The 16,574-nt window shown below is 39.0% G+C and overlaps 1 protein-coding gene across 1 annotated transcript in view; it reads right to left on the bottom strand.

Moving 5' to 3' along the window:
* Sptlc3 (serine palmitoyltransferase long chain base subunit 3) overlaps window positions 1–16,574 on the bottom strand; it is a 110,954-nt gene that overhangs the window by 63,092 nt on the left and 31,288 nt on the right. Inside the window, exons 3-4 of the mRNA XM_021642551.2 lie at window positions 8,538–8,692; window positions 7,779–7,927 (exon numbers count right to left, since the gene is read on the bottom strand). Coding sequence (XP_021498226.1) covers window positions 7,779–7,927; window positions 8,538–8,692 — 304 coding nt within the window. The remainder of the gene's footprint in view (window positions 1–7,778; window positions 7,928–8,537; window positions 8,693–16,574) is intronic.

Here is a 16,574-nt window from a genome sequence, read left to right on the forward strand (position 1 = left end):
CATTCTGAGTGAGGTATCCCATAAGCAGAAAGACACACATGGTATATGCTCACTCATAAGTGGATATTAGACATATAGTATAGGATAAGCATACTAAAATCTATACTCCTAAAGCTAAACAACAAGGAAGACCCTGTGGAAGATGTTCAATACTCATTCAGAAGGGCAAATGGGACAGACATCAGAAGTGGGAGAAGACGGGGAACAGGACAGGAGCCTTCCACAGGGTTTTCTGAAAGACTCTCCTGATCAAAGTATCGAAGCAGAGGCTGAGATTTACAACCAAACTTTGGGCAGAGTACAGGAATCTTATGGAGGAAGGGAGAGATAGAAAGACCTGGAGGGGACAGGAGCTCCAAAATGATACCAACAGAGCCAAAACAAACAAACAAACAAACAAAACTGAGCCCTGGGGGCCCTGAAGAGAATGATACCCCAACTAAAGACAATGCATGGAGAGGACCTAAAACCCCATCTTAGATGTAGCTCATGTTCTTTCTTTTATTTCTGTTTTTTTCTTCTTTACTTTTTACTTTTTTGAGAACTTCATACATGAGTACTGTATTGGCATAATTTTCTCTCCTTTCTTTCTCTCCTTAAACTCTTTCAAGTTTCCCTCTTACTTCTCAAGTTCATGGCTTCTTATTCTTTAATTACTATTGTACATATGCACAAATTTATATATAAAATTTACCGTGTTCATTAAATGTTGGCTATAACTGTATGTACTTTGAGGCTGGATAACATGGGGATGACTGATCTCCCCTTATTAGAAACAATTACTTGTCCTCAGATCTTTGTCTTAGAATGGAGCCTTGAGAGAGTTTTCCTCATCCACGTTGGCATGCCAGTTGTTGTTGTTTTATCTTTTCAGCTTTCATTTAGGCAACCACATTGTTGCAATTTCATGGGTTCAGTTGCCTGTCGTATATAGAAACACTATCTTGTAGCATATTACTTTTTGTGATTTTACATATAATCGTGGTGTTTTGCTCTGCATTTAGACAGCAAAATATCAAGCAAGTTAACATGCCTTTTGACTCATATCATAACTCTCTTTCTCTTTCTGTGTGAAGGCCTCTAGAATACATTTCTAAAGCAACAAATTCTGATTATGGGGTTATAGATATAGCTCAGTTGGTAAAATACTTGTGTTGCATATTAAGGACTGTGGGTTCAGTCTTTAGTGCTGGTAAAAATGAGAACAAAACTGTAGCACCCAGGGTCTTGTGCTTGGTGAGACCACTGATGTCTTTCTCTCCCAGTAGTGTGCCGGATGAAAGCTGGCAAGTAGGGAGAGGGTTTTCTTGAAAGTCAAGTCTATGGTCTGAATCCTAAACTAAGTGGTGTCTTCAACAATGGGGTCTTACCAATTAGCTAGATGGGAAACTAAAATCAATGACAATATCCTGTGTTGATCTGAATACCTCTGAGGCCTCCCTGACTAATAACTCACAGGGAGAACCCCTCTGCCTGGCCCTGAGATTTTCATTTAATAGTTCATGTCTCCTGGGAGCAGCATTGTCCATCCTTGCAGTATAGATCTATCTAAATTCCCCTTAGAGCATACCATATTTAAAAAATTAGCTCATTAATCTGTGGCTTATGTTACTCTTCTTCATAGTTTTGGTTAGCTCACCTGCTATTCCTTTTGCTCTCCTAGCTCTCAACCCGCATGCGCACTTAAATCTTTAACCCTGGAGTATTTCCCACTGTTCTTTTGTATCACCTGTGTTCTACAATCAAGATGTAAGATTTTGTCCTCCACCCTGAGAAGGCCTTTCTGCTCCAGATCTGCCTGGCCTACCTGGGACACAGACAGTAAACCCAGTGGAAGTGAGCTGGGCCAGGATCCCAAACCCCATTGTTTCCCATCTGGAGGAGTCTGTGAGGTGCCAGAGAATTGTTCGGCTTGGAGATCTTTCCACCTCCTCCCTATCTGTCTGGCCCACCTGGGACACAGAGACCAAACCTAGAAAAGGGACCAGCAGGCCTGCTGACACCAGAGACAATCAGAGGGCTAGAGGCCAGCATAAGAACACAAGCAACAAAACTTAGGGCTTTATGGCACCACCAGAAACCAGTGATCCTATCAAGCAAGCCCTGGACATACCACACCCAGAGCGCAAGAAAAGGATTTTAAATCTAAGGTTATGAAAATGATAGAGGCCTTAAAGGAGGAAAATAAAATTTTCAAAGAAATACAGGAAAATACAATCAAACAGGTAAAAGAATTGAATAAATCCTATAAAAAGTACAGGAAAGTAGAGTCAAACAAAAGAAATGAATAAAACTGTTCAAGATCTAGAAAAACGGAACTGGTAGCAATAAAGAAAATACAACCTGAGGCTATTTTGGAGATGGGAAACCTAGGGAAGAGAACAGAATCTCAAGTGTAGAAGATACTATTGAAGAAATTGATACATGAGTCAAAGAAAATGGTAAATCTAAAAAGCTCCTGACATAAAACATCCAAAAAATCTGGGACATTATGAAAAGACCAAACCTAAGAATATTAGCAAAAGAAGAAGAAAAAGACTCCCAGAGCCAAGGTTCAGAAAATATTTTCAACAAAATCATAGAAGAAAACATCCCCAGCCTAAGAAAGAGATATCTATAAACATTTAAGAGGCTTACAGAACACCAAATAGATTGGACTAGAAAAGAAAATCATCCTGCCACATAATAATCAAAACACTAAATGTACAGAACAAAGTGAGAATATTAAAAGCTGCAAAGGAAAAAAGGCCAGGTCACATATAAAGGCAAATCTATTAGAATTATACCTGATTTCTCCTCAGAAACTCTAAAAGTCAGAGGGCCTGCATAGATATCTTACAGACAGACATTAAGACATCACAGATGTCAGCACAGACTGCTATGCCCAGCAAAACTTTAAATCACCATAGAGGGAGAAAACAAGATATCTCATGACAAAAACGAACTTAAACAGTAGCTATCAACAAATCCAGCCCCACAGAAGATACTAGAAGAAAAACTCCAACCCGAGGAGGCCAACTACTGAATAACCCCACATCAGCAAAACCAAAAAAAAAAAAAAAAAAAAAAGTAACAACCATTGGTCATTAATATTTCTCAACATCAAAGATCTCAATTCCCCAAATAAAAAGACACCAGTTTAACAAAATGGATATGAAAACTGACCTATCATTCTGTTGCATACAAGAAATACACTTAAGCAATAAAGATATACATTACCTCAGACTAAAGGCTGAAAAAGGTTTTCCAAGCAAATGTACCCAAGAAGCAAGATGAAGTAGCTATTCTAATATCCATTAGAATAGACTTTCAACCAAAATTAATCAAAAGAAGTGAGCAAGGACACTTCATACTCATCAAAGGAAAAATGCACGAAGATGATGTCTCAATTCTGAACACCTATGCCCCAAATACAAGGTTAGCCACATTCAGAAAAGAAACATTATTAAAGCTTAAATCACACATTGAACCATACACATTAACAGTGGGAGCCTTCAACACCCTACTCTCTCCAATGGACAGGTTATTCAGACAGTGAAACTAACAGATGTCATGAATCAAATGGACCTAACAAATTTCTACAGAACATTGCACCCAAACACAAAAGAATATACTTTCTTCTCAGCACCTCACGGAACCTTCTCCAAAACTGACCATATGCTCAGTCACAAAGGAAGTCTCAACAGATACAGGATGATTGAAATAACCCTTTGTATCTTGTCAGACCACTATGGATTAAAGCTGGAACTCAACAACAGCAGAAACGACCGAAGGCTTACAAACTCATGGGAACGGAACAACTCCCTACTCAGTGACTACTGGGATCAGGGATGACATACAGAGAGAGTTTAAGGGCTTTTTAGTATTCAATGAAAATGAAGGCATAACATACCCAAACTTATGGGACACAATGAAAGCAGTGCTGAGAGGAAAGTTCATAGCACTAAGCACCTTCATAAAGAAATGGGAGAGATCCCATACTAGTAACTTAAGAGCTTATCTGAAAACTTCAGAACAGAAAGAAGCAAACACAGCAAAGAGGAAATAGATGACAGGAATAATCAAACTCAGGGCTGAAATCAATAAATTGGAAACAAAAAGAACAATAAAAAAATAATAACAATGAAAAGAATCAATGAAACTAAGAGCTGCTTCTTTGAGAAAATAAACAAGACAGACAAATCCTTAGCCAAACTAACTAAAGGGCAGAGGGAGAACATCCAAATTAACAAAGTCAGAATTGAAAAGGGAGACATAAAAACAAGAAATAAAAAAAAAAAAATCATTGTCTTACTTCAAAAGCCTGTATTCCACAAAAGCAGAAAATCTAAAGGAAATAGAAGCAGTCATCAAAAGTCTTCCATCCAAAAAAAAAAAAAAAAAAAAAAAAAATCCAGGGCCACTGGTTTTAGCAGACATTCAAATAAGAGCTAATACCACTTAAACCATTTCACAAAATAAAAACAGAAGAAACATTGCCAAACTCATTCTATGAAGCTATAGTCACCAGATACCTAAACCACACAAAGACTCAACAAAGAGAATTTCAGACTGATTTCACTCATGAATGTTGATACAAAAATATTTTATACCTGCAAACAAAATCCAAGAACACATCAATTACATCATCTACCATGAACAAGTAGGCTTCATCTGAGGGATGCAGAAATTGTTCAACAACAACAACAAAAATCCATCAATGTACTCTACCATATAAACAAACTCAAAGAGAAAAATCACATGATAATCTCAATTGATACAGAAAAAGCCTCTGACAAAATCCAATACCTCTTCATGAGGTATTGGAGAGATCAGGCATACAAGGCACATACTTAAGCATAATAAAGGCAATATACAGCAAACTGATGACCAATGTTAAATTAAATGTCAAGAAACTCAAAGCAATTCCACTGAAATCAGGGCTAAGACACCGCTGCCCACTCTGTCCATATTTCTTCAGTCTAGTACTTGAAGTTCTAGCTAGAGCAGCAAGACAACTAAAATAGATCAAAGGCATACAAATCAGGAAGGAAGAAATCAAAGTATTGCTATTTGCAAATGATATCATAGTATACATAAGTGATCCCAAAAATTCCACCAGAGAACTCCTATAGCTGATAAACACCTTCAGTAACATGGTTGGATACAGGCTTAATTAAAAAAATTAGTAGTCCTCCTCCTGTATACAAATGACAGAAGGACTGAGAAAAGAATTACAGAAACTACATCCTTCATAATGGCCACAGATAATATAAAGTATCTTGGTGAAAGTCTAACCAAGCAAGTGTAGGACCTGTATGACAAGAACTTCAGGTCTCTGAAGAAAAAAATTGAAGAAGATATTAGAAGTTGGAAAGATATATGCAATGAAGATGTTTAAAAAGGCCATATAAAAGCCTACTATTTTATAAGCATCCTATATATTTATATAAAAAAATTTAGTTGGAGTTATCTTACTTAGAGAATTATGTTCATCATAGAAGCCACAGAATGCCAAATAAAAATCCCAAATGCCAGATATGTAATTCTAGTTGCTGGTCAAAGGTATCCCAGGGACCCTAAAACAATGCGAGCTGTTGCCATTGCTCTTGGTTGCTCATCAGAATTTGATGGTAAGGTCCTGTTGCTAATGATAACACACATACTCATCAAAGAAAATAGAGAAATTCAGTTGGTAATGACTAGACAGCTGCCTCTCTCCTGGTTAGCTCTCAGAATACTGGAAGGTACTCTGAAGGCTGCTGGGGGAAAGATCATTGACCATCATACCCAACTACAAACCCTGTGAACAGAAATATTGACTGGGATGGTAAGATACGCCCTTGGGTTTAGTAGTGAATGCTTTCTGCTTGGACTTAAGACCTTCTTTATAGGAGGAAATATATTCCTCACAATGAAACATGGCTATAACCATGGCTGAAGAGGTTACAGGCCCTGGCATGAATCTACTATTATTTTGCTAAATAAATATAGGATCAAACTGTATTCTACATTCATACCTTTCTACCAACAGATTAGTGACACTCTCCGATCTTGTCAGAAACCATTACTGGATGGAGATCAATGTAGACCCTTACAAGCAGCTGAAAGTTCAGAGAATAAGTAGCATACTCAACCACAAATGGTATATCTATGTCATATCCCTCCTGGAGGCTCAGGGACCATCGTAGAAGAGGTCTGAAATGTTGTAAATGCCAGAGGTCATGGAGGACAAGGACAAAGCAGTGTCTTCTGCTTGAGTGGACTGCTCTTTCTTAAACCCACAGCAGCTGCGGTTGCCCACATGAGACCCTCACAAGATCAAGCCAGGGAGCATTCTAGCATGCAGTGGAGAGGGGTTCATGAGTTCTAATCCCTAACTGAGGAGCTGTGAACAGCTAATGGCTTCTGGGGAAAGAAAAGTCAGTTCTCTTTAAGGTACTCTGACTACATTCCTATGGATGGCTCAACACCAAAGGGTATGTGGACTGTACAAATTCTGTCAATAGTTATTAAATAAAGATAAAAGAGGCCAGGAAGTTGGAGTGTAAGGGGGAGGCATATATCTGGAAGGAGCTAAGGAGAAAAATCGAGGTGCATATAATGAAAATTTTATAAACTTTATAAAATTCTCAAAGGATTAATAAAATAGTTAAAATGTAATAATGATTTGAATTTATTATTAAAAAGGCTTTTATTTAATTTGAGTGATTTGCTGCACATATCTGACTAATTATGCTCTAAAATGTTTATTGGCATAATGTGATAACCCTAAGGGTACACCTCCAGCCAGATAGATTGCTTTTCAAGTCCATCCAACAAACGATCATCTGAGAGGCTTGTCATTTGTTACTCATTAATTGTTCAAGTCCCACTGATGAAATTCTCCTGTGATCTAAAGCAGGCCTGAACCAAGCTGGTGAACTCTTCATTTGCTACCTGGAGAGACAGCAGACCTTACCCAAACTGTAAGGTAGGCTATAAGTCCTGCAGAGGATATCACCTACTCACTATGATCCTGAGTTTTCTCCTCCAGACTGTGGAAATAGTGCCACACAGGCTTCCCAGAGCACAGGAGCTCTTAAAGAGTAAATGAGATGCTGCATCAAAAACCAACATGAGGAAGAGTTGGAAAACATTTTGCAAGAGCAAGTATGCACTATGTTTTTGTGTGAAGTGCAATTTCTTTCCCATCAATTCTACCCCTTTTATGACAAAAAGTTGTTTTATTTTCTGGAAGAGAAGAAAATAATCTGCTCCATTTTGCACATTCAGAATTTCATCTACCATCCATCCATCCATCCATCCATCCATCCATCCATCCATCCACCCACCACAGCGGTCCACAAGGCAGATCCCTCTGCTCAGGCTTTCCATATTTGAGCAGCAGAGACATGCATATCCTCATACAACAGCAAGATTGTTTAATCAGTGATGAATGCCATTAAAACAAAGAGGGAAAGAAAAGTAAAGGTTGTCCTGAAGGAGGCATGATAATTGGTATTTTAGAAGTCTGGTCATGAAAGATCCATTTTAACTGTTCAGAATAATTAAGCACATACTTAAAAAAACTATGGCAAAACAGGATGGCTGACATTAAAAAAATGTGCTTATATCTATTTTCTTGTTTTTTTTTCTTTTTCTCCCCCTTCTTTTCTCTTCCTGCTCCACCTCTTCCTGCCCCTTCTTCTCCAATTTTATCACATTTATTTGAGGTACGACACAATCCTGATTTGATATGTATTACTGTGAATCTGAGACTCAAAAGGACAAAATTCCAAATTAATCAGTGTGCTTACCCATTTCATTTCTGGTGCTGGCCACACCCACGCCATACTTTTCTAGAGTATCCTTAACGAACCTCATGGACTCATCATATTTGACTGCAAACCCCAGGTAGTTGTAGGAGGCTATGTTGAGGACATCTTTGATAACTCTTCCTGTATGCCTGCAGGGAGATGTGGAAGTGAATGCGCGTGTCTGTCTCCTTCAGTACTCTACTGCCTCAAAGGCTTCCGTCTGGGCCAAGCCTCACACTGTCCTTTCCACTTTTGTTCTTGGTTTAAAGGGTTCTTTTTCATTAGAGGGATGCAAGCTGATAGAGAAGCCCAACATTAGTAAAAGGCTTTTGTCCCCAGGGTGTTACTAGGCACTGATTTTTCCTGGATGATTGACTTCATGGCACTCAAGTTCTGGCTGAAAGTCCTATAAAATCTATGAAGAAAAAAAAAAAAGCCACAGTCGCCACTGATTCCAACACTGAGAAAGCAGGGTGGAATGGTTTGACTAAGAATTTGATAAAGGCTTTTCAGGGTGGCTCTGTGTGTTGTACGTCTACTGAGTACAGAGGTCCAGCTTAATTATAACGGTAAAATGTGAAGACACCAGGTTGACAGCGTAATTACCTTTCTTCTACCATAGAATGAGAAATTGCAGAGGGCTGGGTAGCAGAAGATCAGCCTCATCTACACCTTTTTTCAGATCTGTAACCTGTGTCCATGCTAGAATTTCCCTGAAAGAGTCTTTACCCATCAAGCCCTTCCAGCTGGCTGCTTCACCTGAATGTCCAGTTATAGTCATCAGACACTTTCTCCATTATATCAATGTAGGCCTCTGGGGAGCTGCAGGTGGTATGATTCCAGCTGTCTCTGATTCTCATGTAAAGGTTCCTCTTATAAAAGCTCTCAAAGTCCCGATACAGTGGCACAAAATCCTGTTTTGATAGAAGTAGAGGCAGAAGGTTAGTTTTGGTCTTTACTGTTTTTTTTTTAAGATCTTATTTGCTATTCAAATTTGAGAGAAGCGGAAGAGCCTGGTTAATCAACAAAGAGGTCTTTTCTGAACAAGGACAGATGGGTGGTGAAACCTCATGGAGCTCACAAAACAGAGTAATTTCAAGACTAAACTTGACAATTTAATGAGACTTGGCCGAAAGAAAAGACAGAATGAAATGGCGGGCAAAGTATCTCTGTGGTAGACTTCATATAGGAGGTCCTAGGTTCAATCCCCAGCCAGTCAAGTCAAAAAGGATAACAAAGGTGCTAGCTCAATTCAAGAAGAAGTGGCAGAGACAAGGAGGTCTTTTTTTTTTTCTATACATAAGGAGTTAATTCAGCTATAGGATTAGAATGTATTGATGCTCAAGCAATTCAGTAGGAAAAAATAGTTGAGTTATTAGTATTGATTTTTTGAATCTAAATATACTAATGCATTGTGGTTTCAGGAGCATGGGTGGGTGATGCGAACTGTGGTAGGAGTCCTCACTAATCATGAGAAACTTGGTAGTGATTTAAGGAAATAATTGGAACACTGCTGTTGGCAGGTGGCTAGCTGTGCTGAGGGCCACGAACTGAGCTGATAAGTCTGTGGAGAGACTCGGTCTCTCTTGTTGCAGTGGTAACAGCTTCTGTTCCTGTGTGAAAGGTCACTGTGAATGTGAAGATCAGCAGTGATTTGAGGATCACAGGAGAGAGTCTATGATTTTTATCATTTGAGTTGTAATAGTTGACCTTAGGCAGAAAACACAAGAGCTATAACTGCGGCCTGAGTCAAGTGCTCTGCGCACTTGCAGAATTGGAGCAGGAGAGAGAATGGCACCTTGCTGGAGGAATTGGGCTTTATGGGAAAAGAACCTTGTAGGTAGCGTTAAGGTAGAAGGAGGTTATGACGGGCAAGAATAATTCTGAAGGTTATGTGAGTAGGCTTGTTTGCTAGAAATACAGAGAACATTTGAGAAGAATGAGTGAGAATAAACCATCTTGTATATCATTTTGTACTTTGTTCAGAATCCACTTCATTCAAAGTCAAAGCCAATATCATGATTCATGTGGCCTCTGATTACCTTTCTTATCCTACCCTGTAACCTCTCCTACAGTGTGGATACACTGCACCTCCTAGGCATAGAGTGAAGGAGACTTATACAGCCGCCTGAGATTAAACTTTGTCCTACAGTCAGTGGGGACGTGCTGAAGAATAGAAAATTAGCTTTCTCATTGTCAGTGTCTTTGCTCTTCCTCATAGTATGGAGCTGGTTTTCTGAGAAAGGATCATGGGAAGGCCATTGTGGAAGATCTCTTTGTGCTACTGATTTGCCTACTCAGTCCTTGAGTTGGTTGACTCTAGAGGAAAATTCAGAAAATATGCCACTTTTGATGGGAAGTGGCTATGCCCTAGCCACACCCCTTTCTGTTATTTCACACTTTGGTGCTTAATGACAATAAGAGGGTCTCTCAGTAGGAAATAATGATTTCGGGTAAGAAAGAATGCTTATAAATACATGTGGAAGGAACTTGTTGTTGCATGTGAATTTCCCACTCTACGGGTTGTGTTTGACAACTTCAGATCACTCAATTTTTCTACTAGCTGTGATATAGGTTTTGTTATTAAAATCTATGAGTTTATTTCATGATCTATGATCTCATAACATTTCAGACTGTTTCCTGCCCATGAAGGTTGAGTATTCCAAAGATAGAAGTATTATGCTAGGACTTATTGTTGTCTATCTGTAGATTTGATTTGTTACTCGACTTACTTATTTTTGTATTTCTGAAACAAAGAGCTCACTGTAATAGAGACAATGAGGACCCAGTGATTTGGGGATATGGTACAAGAAAGAGAGAATTCCACCTAAAACCATAGATATAAAATAGTATTGAATCTTCTGCAGTATGGCAATTTTTTTTATTTTCTTTAAACTTATACAATAAGTTAAAAATAATAATTCCTAAGTGTCAAAGATGCAGCCTCAGTAGGAAAAAAAATTCCAGAATGCCAGAAAGCATCACTGCATCAGTTAGACATTGTAACTGGCCCGGAGTTTGAATTTTGCAGGATGAGTAAGTTATAGAGAATGAATGGGCAGGATGGTGGTCATATTTATAGTAATAAACCCTGCATTTTAAGTTTGATGAAACAAAAAATCTTAAATGTTCTCACTACAAAAGAAAAAGAGATAAAGTAGATATAATAGAAAACAAAAGGTAAAATTATACTTATTTGCAGAAGATATGATTCTATACATAACAGACCCTAAACACTCTACTGGATCATTTCTACAACTGCTAAATGCATTCATAAAAGTAACAGGACATGCAATTAATGCAGACAAGTCAGTGCTTTCATACAACTGCAAGAGGAATTAGGAAAAAATTCCATTGATCTTAACCGAGAAGAAATCTTTAAGTAAATCTAATTAAGGAAGTGAAAAACTAGATTAATGAAAACTTTAAGACACTGAAGAAAAAAATTCAAGAAGATGTAAGAAGAGGGAAAGACTACCGATGCCCGTGAATTAGGATTATTATTATAAAAATGGCTGTTATACCAAAAGCAATTTACATTCTGAACACAATTCCCATCAAGATTCCAATGCATAGATTCCCATGAATAGAAATAGATCTTTTCTTTCACTTAAAAAATTATTTATATTTTTACAAATTACAGTTTATTCACTTTGTATCCCAGCTGTAGCCCCCTCCTTCATCCCCTTCCAATCCTATCCTCCCTCCCTCATCTCCTCCCATGCCCCTCCTCGAGTCCAGTGATAGGGAAGATCCTCCTTCCCTTCCCTCTGACCCTAGCCTATCAGGTCTCATCAGGACTGGCTGCATTGTTTTCCTCTGTGGCCTGGTAAGACTGTTCCCCCATTTAGGGGGAGTTGATAAAAATCTTAAATTTCATATGGAAACAGAAAAATTCCAGAATAATTAAAACAATTCTGAATAATGAAAACACTGCTGGTATTAATGTTCATGACTTTAAGTTATCCTACAGGAGTAATGACATCAAGACAGACACATTGATCAATGTGTGTTCAGGATCTTTACCGGCTGAGCTGTCTTGCCAACTGGCTATTGGATTTATAGTAACAGTTGAGACAGAATAAGCTCTATAGATGCCCAAGGGAAGACCATTCTAAGAAGAGGGAAATAACAATAAAAGTTCCCTGAGGTAGGTGGGATGAGCAGGAGGAGTTTGAGGAAGAGGCAGGAGATCTTAGTGTTGGAAGTACAGTGAGCCAGGGGAGAGTGGGAGAAGAGGTCAATTAGAGACAAAAGAGGGACCATGTTTTGCACAGCACCCCCAAGTCTGTTTTTTAGCTAGTGACTTGGACAAAGATGGCATGCAGCCTAACTTGGGTTTTAAAAGACTCCCATTGGTTGCCTGTTAAGGAGAGCTCACAGGGCTGGAGTGGCATCAAGGCCACTGGGAAGAGAAAATAGTGGTTTACACAGAGCTGTAGCAGCATGGGTACCAGCTATCTGAGGATAAACATATTTTGAACACAGGGCAGTCAATAATTAGGGACAGATTTGAGTTGGGGTACAAGAGAAAGGGCAGCATAAAGGATGGGTTGGAAGTTTTTGTACAGAGGCCCTGGACTGTCAGAGTCACCACTTACTGATCTGGGAAAGACTGTGGAAGAAGAAGCCTGGAGTGCAAGCCCAGGTACAACTGGGAATAGTGGAGGAGGAGGTAAGAAGGTAAGTTCTCACTTTCTTCTGTTTTCTCAATAAAATTGGAAGGAATAGACTATTGTTGAACATCAAGAGAGTTGAGAGGTACTGAGGGCTTGAAGAGGGAAGAGAATGTAGACAAGAATCAGTGGCTACGTACACCGACTGTGATTGGCAGACAACACTCAATCACCTGGGACTTTGTAATCCTCAATTTAAGAAAAATCAGCCCCCTAGGCATCAGTGCATATAAAGTAGAGTGTTTAATCACAGATCATGGAATTTAAACTGAACAGAGGAAGAAAAAAGTGAACACAGAGAATGGAAAGAGCTTAAAATCTTGTGAATGAGGCCTTGAGAGATGGGCTGGGGAACAGTTGCTAGTGGCAGTGCTGGAGGGCAAGGCTGGTAAAGACAAACCCTTTGGACAGACTAGCTCACTAGGATGTGTGTTCAGTTTTGACTCATCCCTATCACCAGTTGCTAGTCATTGATAGTGAACTTTAAAAAACAACCACCTCACTGAAGTGACCTGATGGCACCTAGCTGGGCATGAGAAAGGAGATGTGCGCCTAGGGACAGTAGGGAGAGTGCTGCCACCACCTGAGTACAGGTGGAGACTGAACCTCTCAGGCAGGGCTTCGAGAGCAACAGGCATTGGCTTCTCCCATGTTTAGAAATGAGGGATCTCGGGCCTCTGGGATCTGCATTAGACTGTGACACATGTTCTCTGTCTATGCGCGGCATCAACGCGAGAGGCAGCATTCTGGAGCGGTGGCTCACCGCCTTGGTTGCTGAGTGCGCCTGTATCCCAGCAAGCTTGCATGCCCCTTTATTAGGGTTTACCCCAAGCAGTTACATCAGGGGGCTCTTGTGGAAGGCCCAGGCATTCTTTTTATATTAAAACCCATTGATTTCAATGATTACCCAAAGTTACAAAGCACTAGTCTAATATTACTGTCTCAAAAACCGAAGGCCAATTGATTACTAGGGGTACACCAAGAAGCTCTCCAGACTGTCATCTGCCCACACAGAAAGATCAGTGCCTGAGCCTTCTGCCATTTTACCTGGTTACTGTAATGGACCCCGTCCTTCAGATTGCTCAGGAAAAAGCCTCTTTGAGACCTTCTTGATAATATTTCAGTATCTATAGTGTAGACTACACAGGACAAATTATAATTCATGCAAATGTGAACATTCATCTATGTTTTCACATGGTTGACTTTATTGGGTCATCTTTGTTTCAGGTGGATGCATTCCAGAGATGTCTGGGATGTACTTGATCAGGAATCAGCACTACTTAGATGTACAGTAGAGACTGTTTCAACTACAGAGTTTTATATCAATCTGGTATCGTATTGTATATTAAATCTTATAGAGGCTCTTGGATATCAGGACTCGAGAAATGTGAAGTGGCAGGATTTGTGCTTCATGTCTTAAAGGTCTCCAATAATTATGCCTGCTGATAGGTCCTAGATTTTACCAAGTTGGATCATTAGATATCTCACGATCGTTTCCAGAGGTCATTATGTTTCAAGACAAGCAGACTTTAGCAAGAGAACTTGAAGAAAGTACTTTAAAATGAACAAGAAAATGGAGAAGTTAAGCAAAAAATTTGAATCTCTGCCTGTCTGTGTTGTCCTTTTCCCTGTAGAGTCTACTGATAATTTTACCCAGAGCTCTAGGCTTGTTTTGTAATCATGGAACTTTGTGCTCTTTCTCCTTCTTAGTACAGGGAAAAGAGATTATCAAAGCTGAGTTAGTTCCTCTTCTGTTGCTGTGATAAAGTGTCACTATCAGGCTGTTTACAGAATCAGGGAGTTTAATTTGGCTTTTGGGCTCAGTGGGATAGACTTCTATCATGACAGAGAGGCTTAGTGGCAGGTACTGCACTTGCAGCAAGACCAGGAAGTGCACACTCACACATGGACCCCATAAACAGCAGAGAGAGCCAATGGAAGCCATGAGGCTTTAAGCTCTCAAGTCTGCCCCCAAGTGACACACTTCTTTCGGTAAGGCTATACCTTGTAAACCTCTAGAAACAACGCCACCAACTTAGGACTAAGTGTTCAAATCTGAAATTATGGCAGGAAGACATTCTTATTCCAGAAATAGAAGAGTCTTTGGAATCAATTTGAGGGTGTTTGCATAAGAAATTAAAAATACCTAAAAGAAAAAAATATCAAATAATATTAAAAACATTAAATAAGTATTGAATAAATATTTCATATATTAAATATTACATTTAATATATAATATCTATTATATGATATATTATATATTTAAATAAATATTTAACTAAAATATTAAATAAATATATAATAAACATTCAATAAAATATAAAATAAATATTTAAAAATTTAATAATAATATTAAAAATATTAAGGTAATATTTCTGCTTGAATAAAATAGTGAGAGAGTTGAGTTAATGGACTCCTATGTTTGGTTATGAAAAAGGGAAAGGAGGGAAATGATTCATTTATGTTTTTTGAGCAAAATATTCCATTGCCTTCAATTGCCGATTCATACATGTGCCCTCTTTTCTGAAGTTATTGCCCATAGCTGCTTTCTTCTAGGGCCATGTGGTGGGTATCACCAGTGGTGGTATTCAGAATACAAAAATGATCATTATCACTAAGACGAACAGTAGGTCACTGGAAGATAGCCTATTACATGCTTTGAAAGTAGTCTTCAAGAAAGTTTGTTAACACAAGAAAAGAATATTGACAGAAGTACGAGGCATTAAACAGGGTCAGACTGCAGACAGGGTAGAAGGACTCAGTCAGATCCCAAGAACAGAGTTATTGATAATTATAATTCTTTACTCTAAAAGGCTCTAAATTTATAAAGGAGCTCAAACGCAACAAGCAACAAATACAAAAAGCACACTCCCTAAGTATGCTTTTAAGTATACTGTGATATCATATGTGTCATGGCCCTGTGTGTGTGGAAGGGACTGTTTTCTTGTAGTTATCCACTTCTGGGTGTTTAAAAAAAGGTGCTGATGAGAAGCATTCAAGAAGCAAGTAGAGGACACTAGGAGAGCTTTCAAAACTCCCTAACCTGGACATGTTGCTGAGAAAAGGATCCTGGGATGAACAAAATTAAATCAGGAATGTTGACAAGGGAGTAGTAAGGCAAAGGCTAGGAATCCTTTAAGGAAGTTGATGAGGATGGTCAGGGATAAGAAGATATTCAAAGAACCAAGAATTCCAGTGCTTGTGTATGAGGTCAAGGGCTGTGTGAAAGGCAAGTGGGGTCAGACTATAATTGTTTTACAATCCATGAATGGTTGTTATGAGAACAATGAGAACAATGTTGGTGGCTTTCTGGCAGAGGAATGTAGATCATAGATTTAGAAGGATTATTCTGTCCATACTATGAAAAATGAATTACAGAAAGATGACACAGACACAAAAACATCTAGATGAGTCAATACAGCTGGGACCAAGTAGCCACATCAGGGCAGCGGAAAGAGATAAAGCCAAGAGATGTTCAACGCGTGCCGCAACAGATGGTTGACTTGGAGAAACATGGAGATAAAGATTTCACCTGGGTTTTTGGTGTGAGCAGCTGTGCGTATCATTCACATATGTGAAATAGAGAAGAAAGATTGTTAGAAGTGCAAAATGGCTGATTCCTCTTTGCCAAGTTTATTTTAAAGAGTTGGCAGCTGAATATATGAAGATGGACCTCAGGAGAAAACTCTCAAGATGAATCTGTGGCATCTCCCATGTATCTTCAGCCTACCAATGTGTACCCAAACAAGTAAATGGGATCACCAAGGCAGGTCCAAAATGGGCAAACAGAGAAAGGAAAGATGAACTGAGCTTCAGAGAATTGGATAGATGTGAGAGATGGAATTCTAATTCAAGACCAGAAGCAAAGTGACACTGAAGAAGGCTTACAGTTCGCTTCTTCATGAAATGACATGGAAACGGAATTGCTTTTGAGGAGATTTACACAGAAATCAAGTCTTGGTGGCTGAGTGCATGGAGAAAAAGATAATAGAAGGAATAAATCTCAAGTTTTCCACTTGGCCAGGGATGCTCAGAGATGCTGATCGCAATGTTGCAGTCATCACAATGAAACAGTCCTATCTGAACACACATGTGGTCCAGACCCAGCGAAAGCCCAAGT

The sequence above is a fragment of the Meriones unguiculatus genome, chromosome 4 (genome assembly GCF_030254825.1).
Source record: "Meriones unguiculatus strain TT.TT164.6M chromosome 4, Bangor_MerUng_6.1, whole genome shotgun sequence".
NCBI lineage: Eukaryota > Metazoa > Chordata > Mammalia > Rodentia > Muridae > Meriones > Meriones unguiculatus.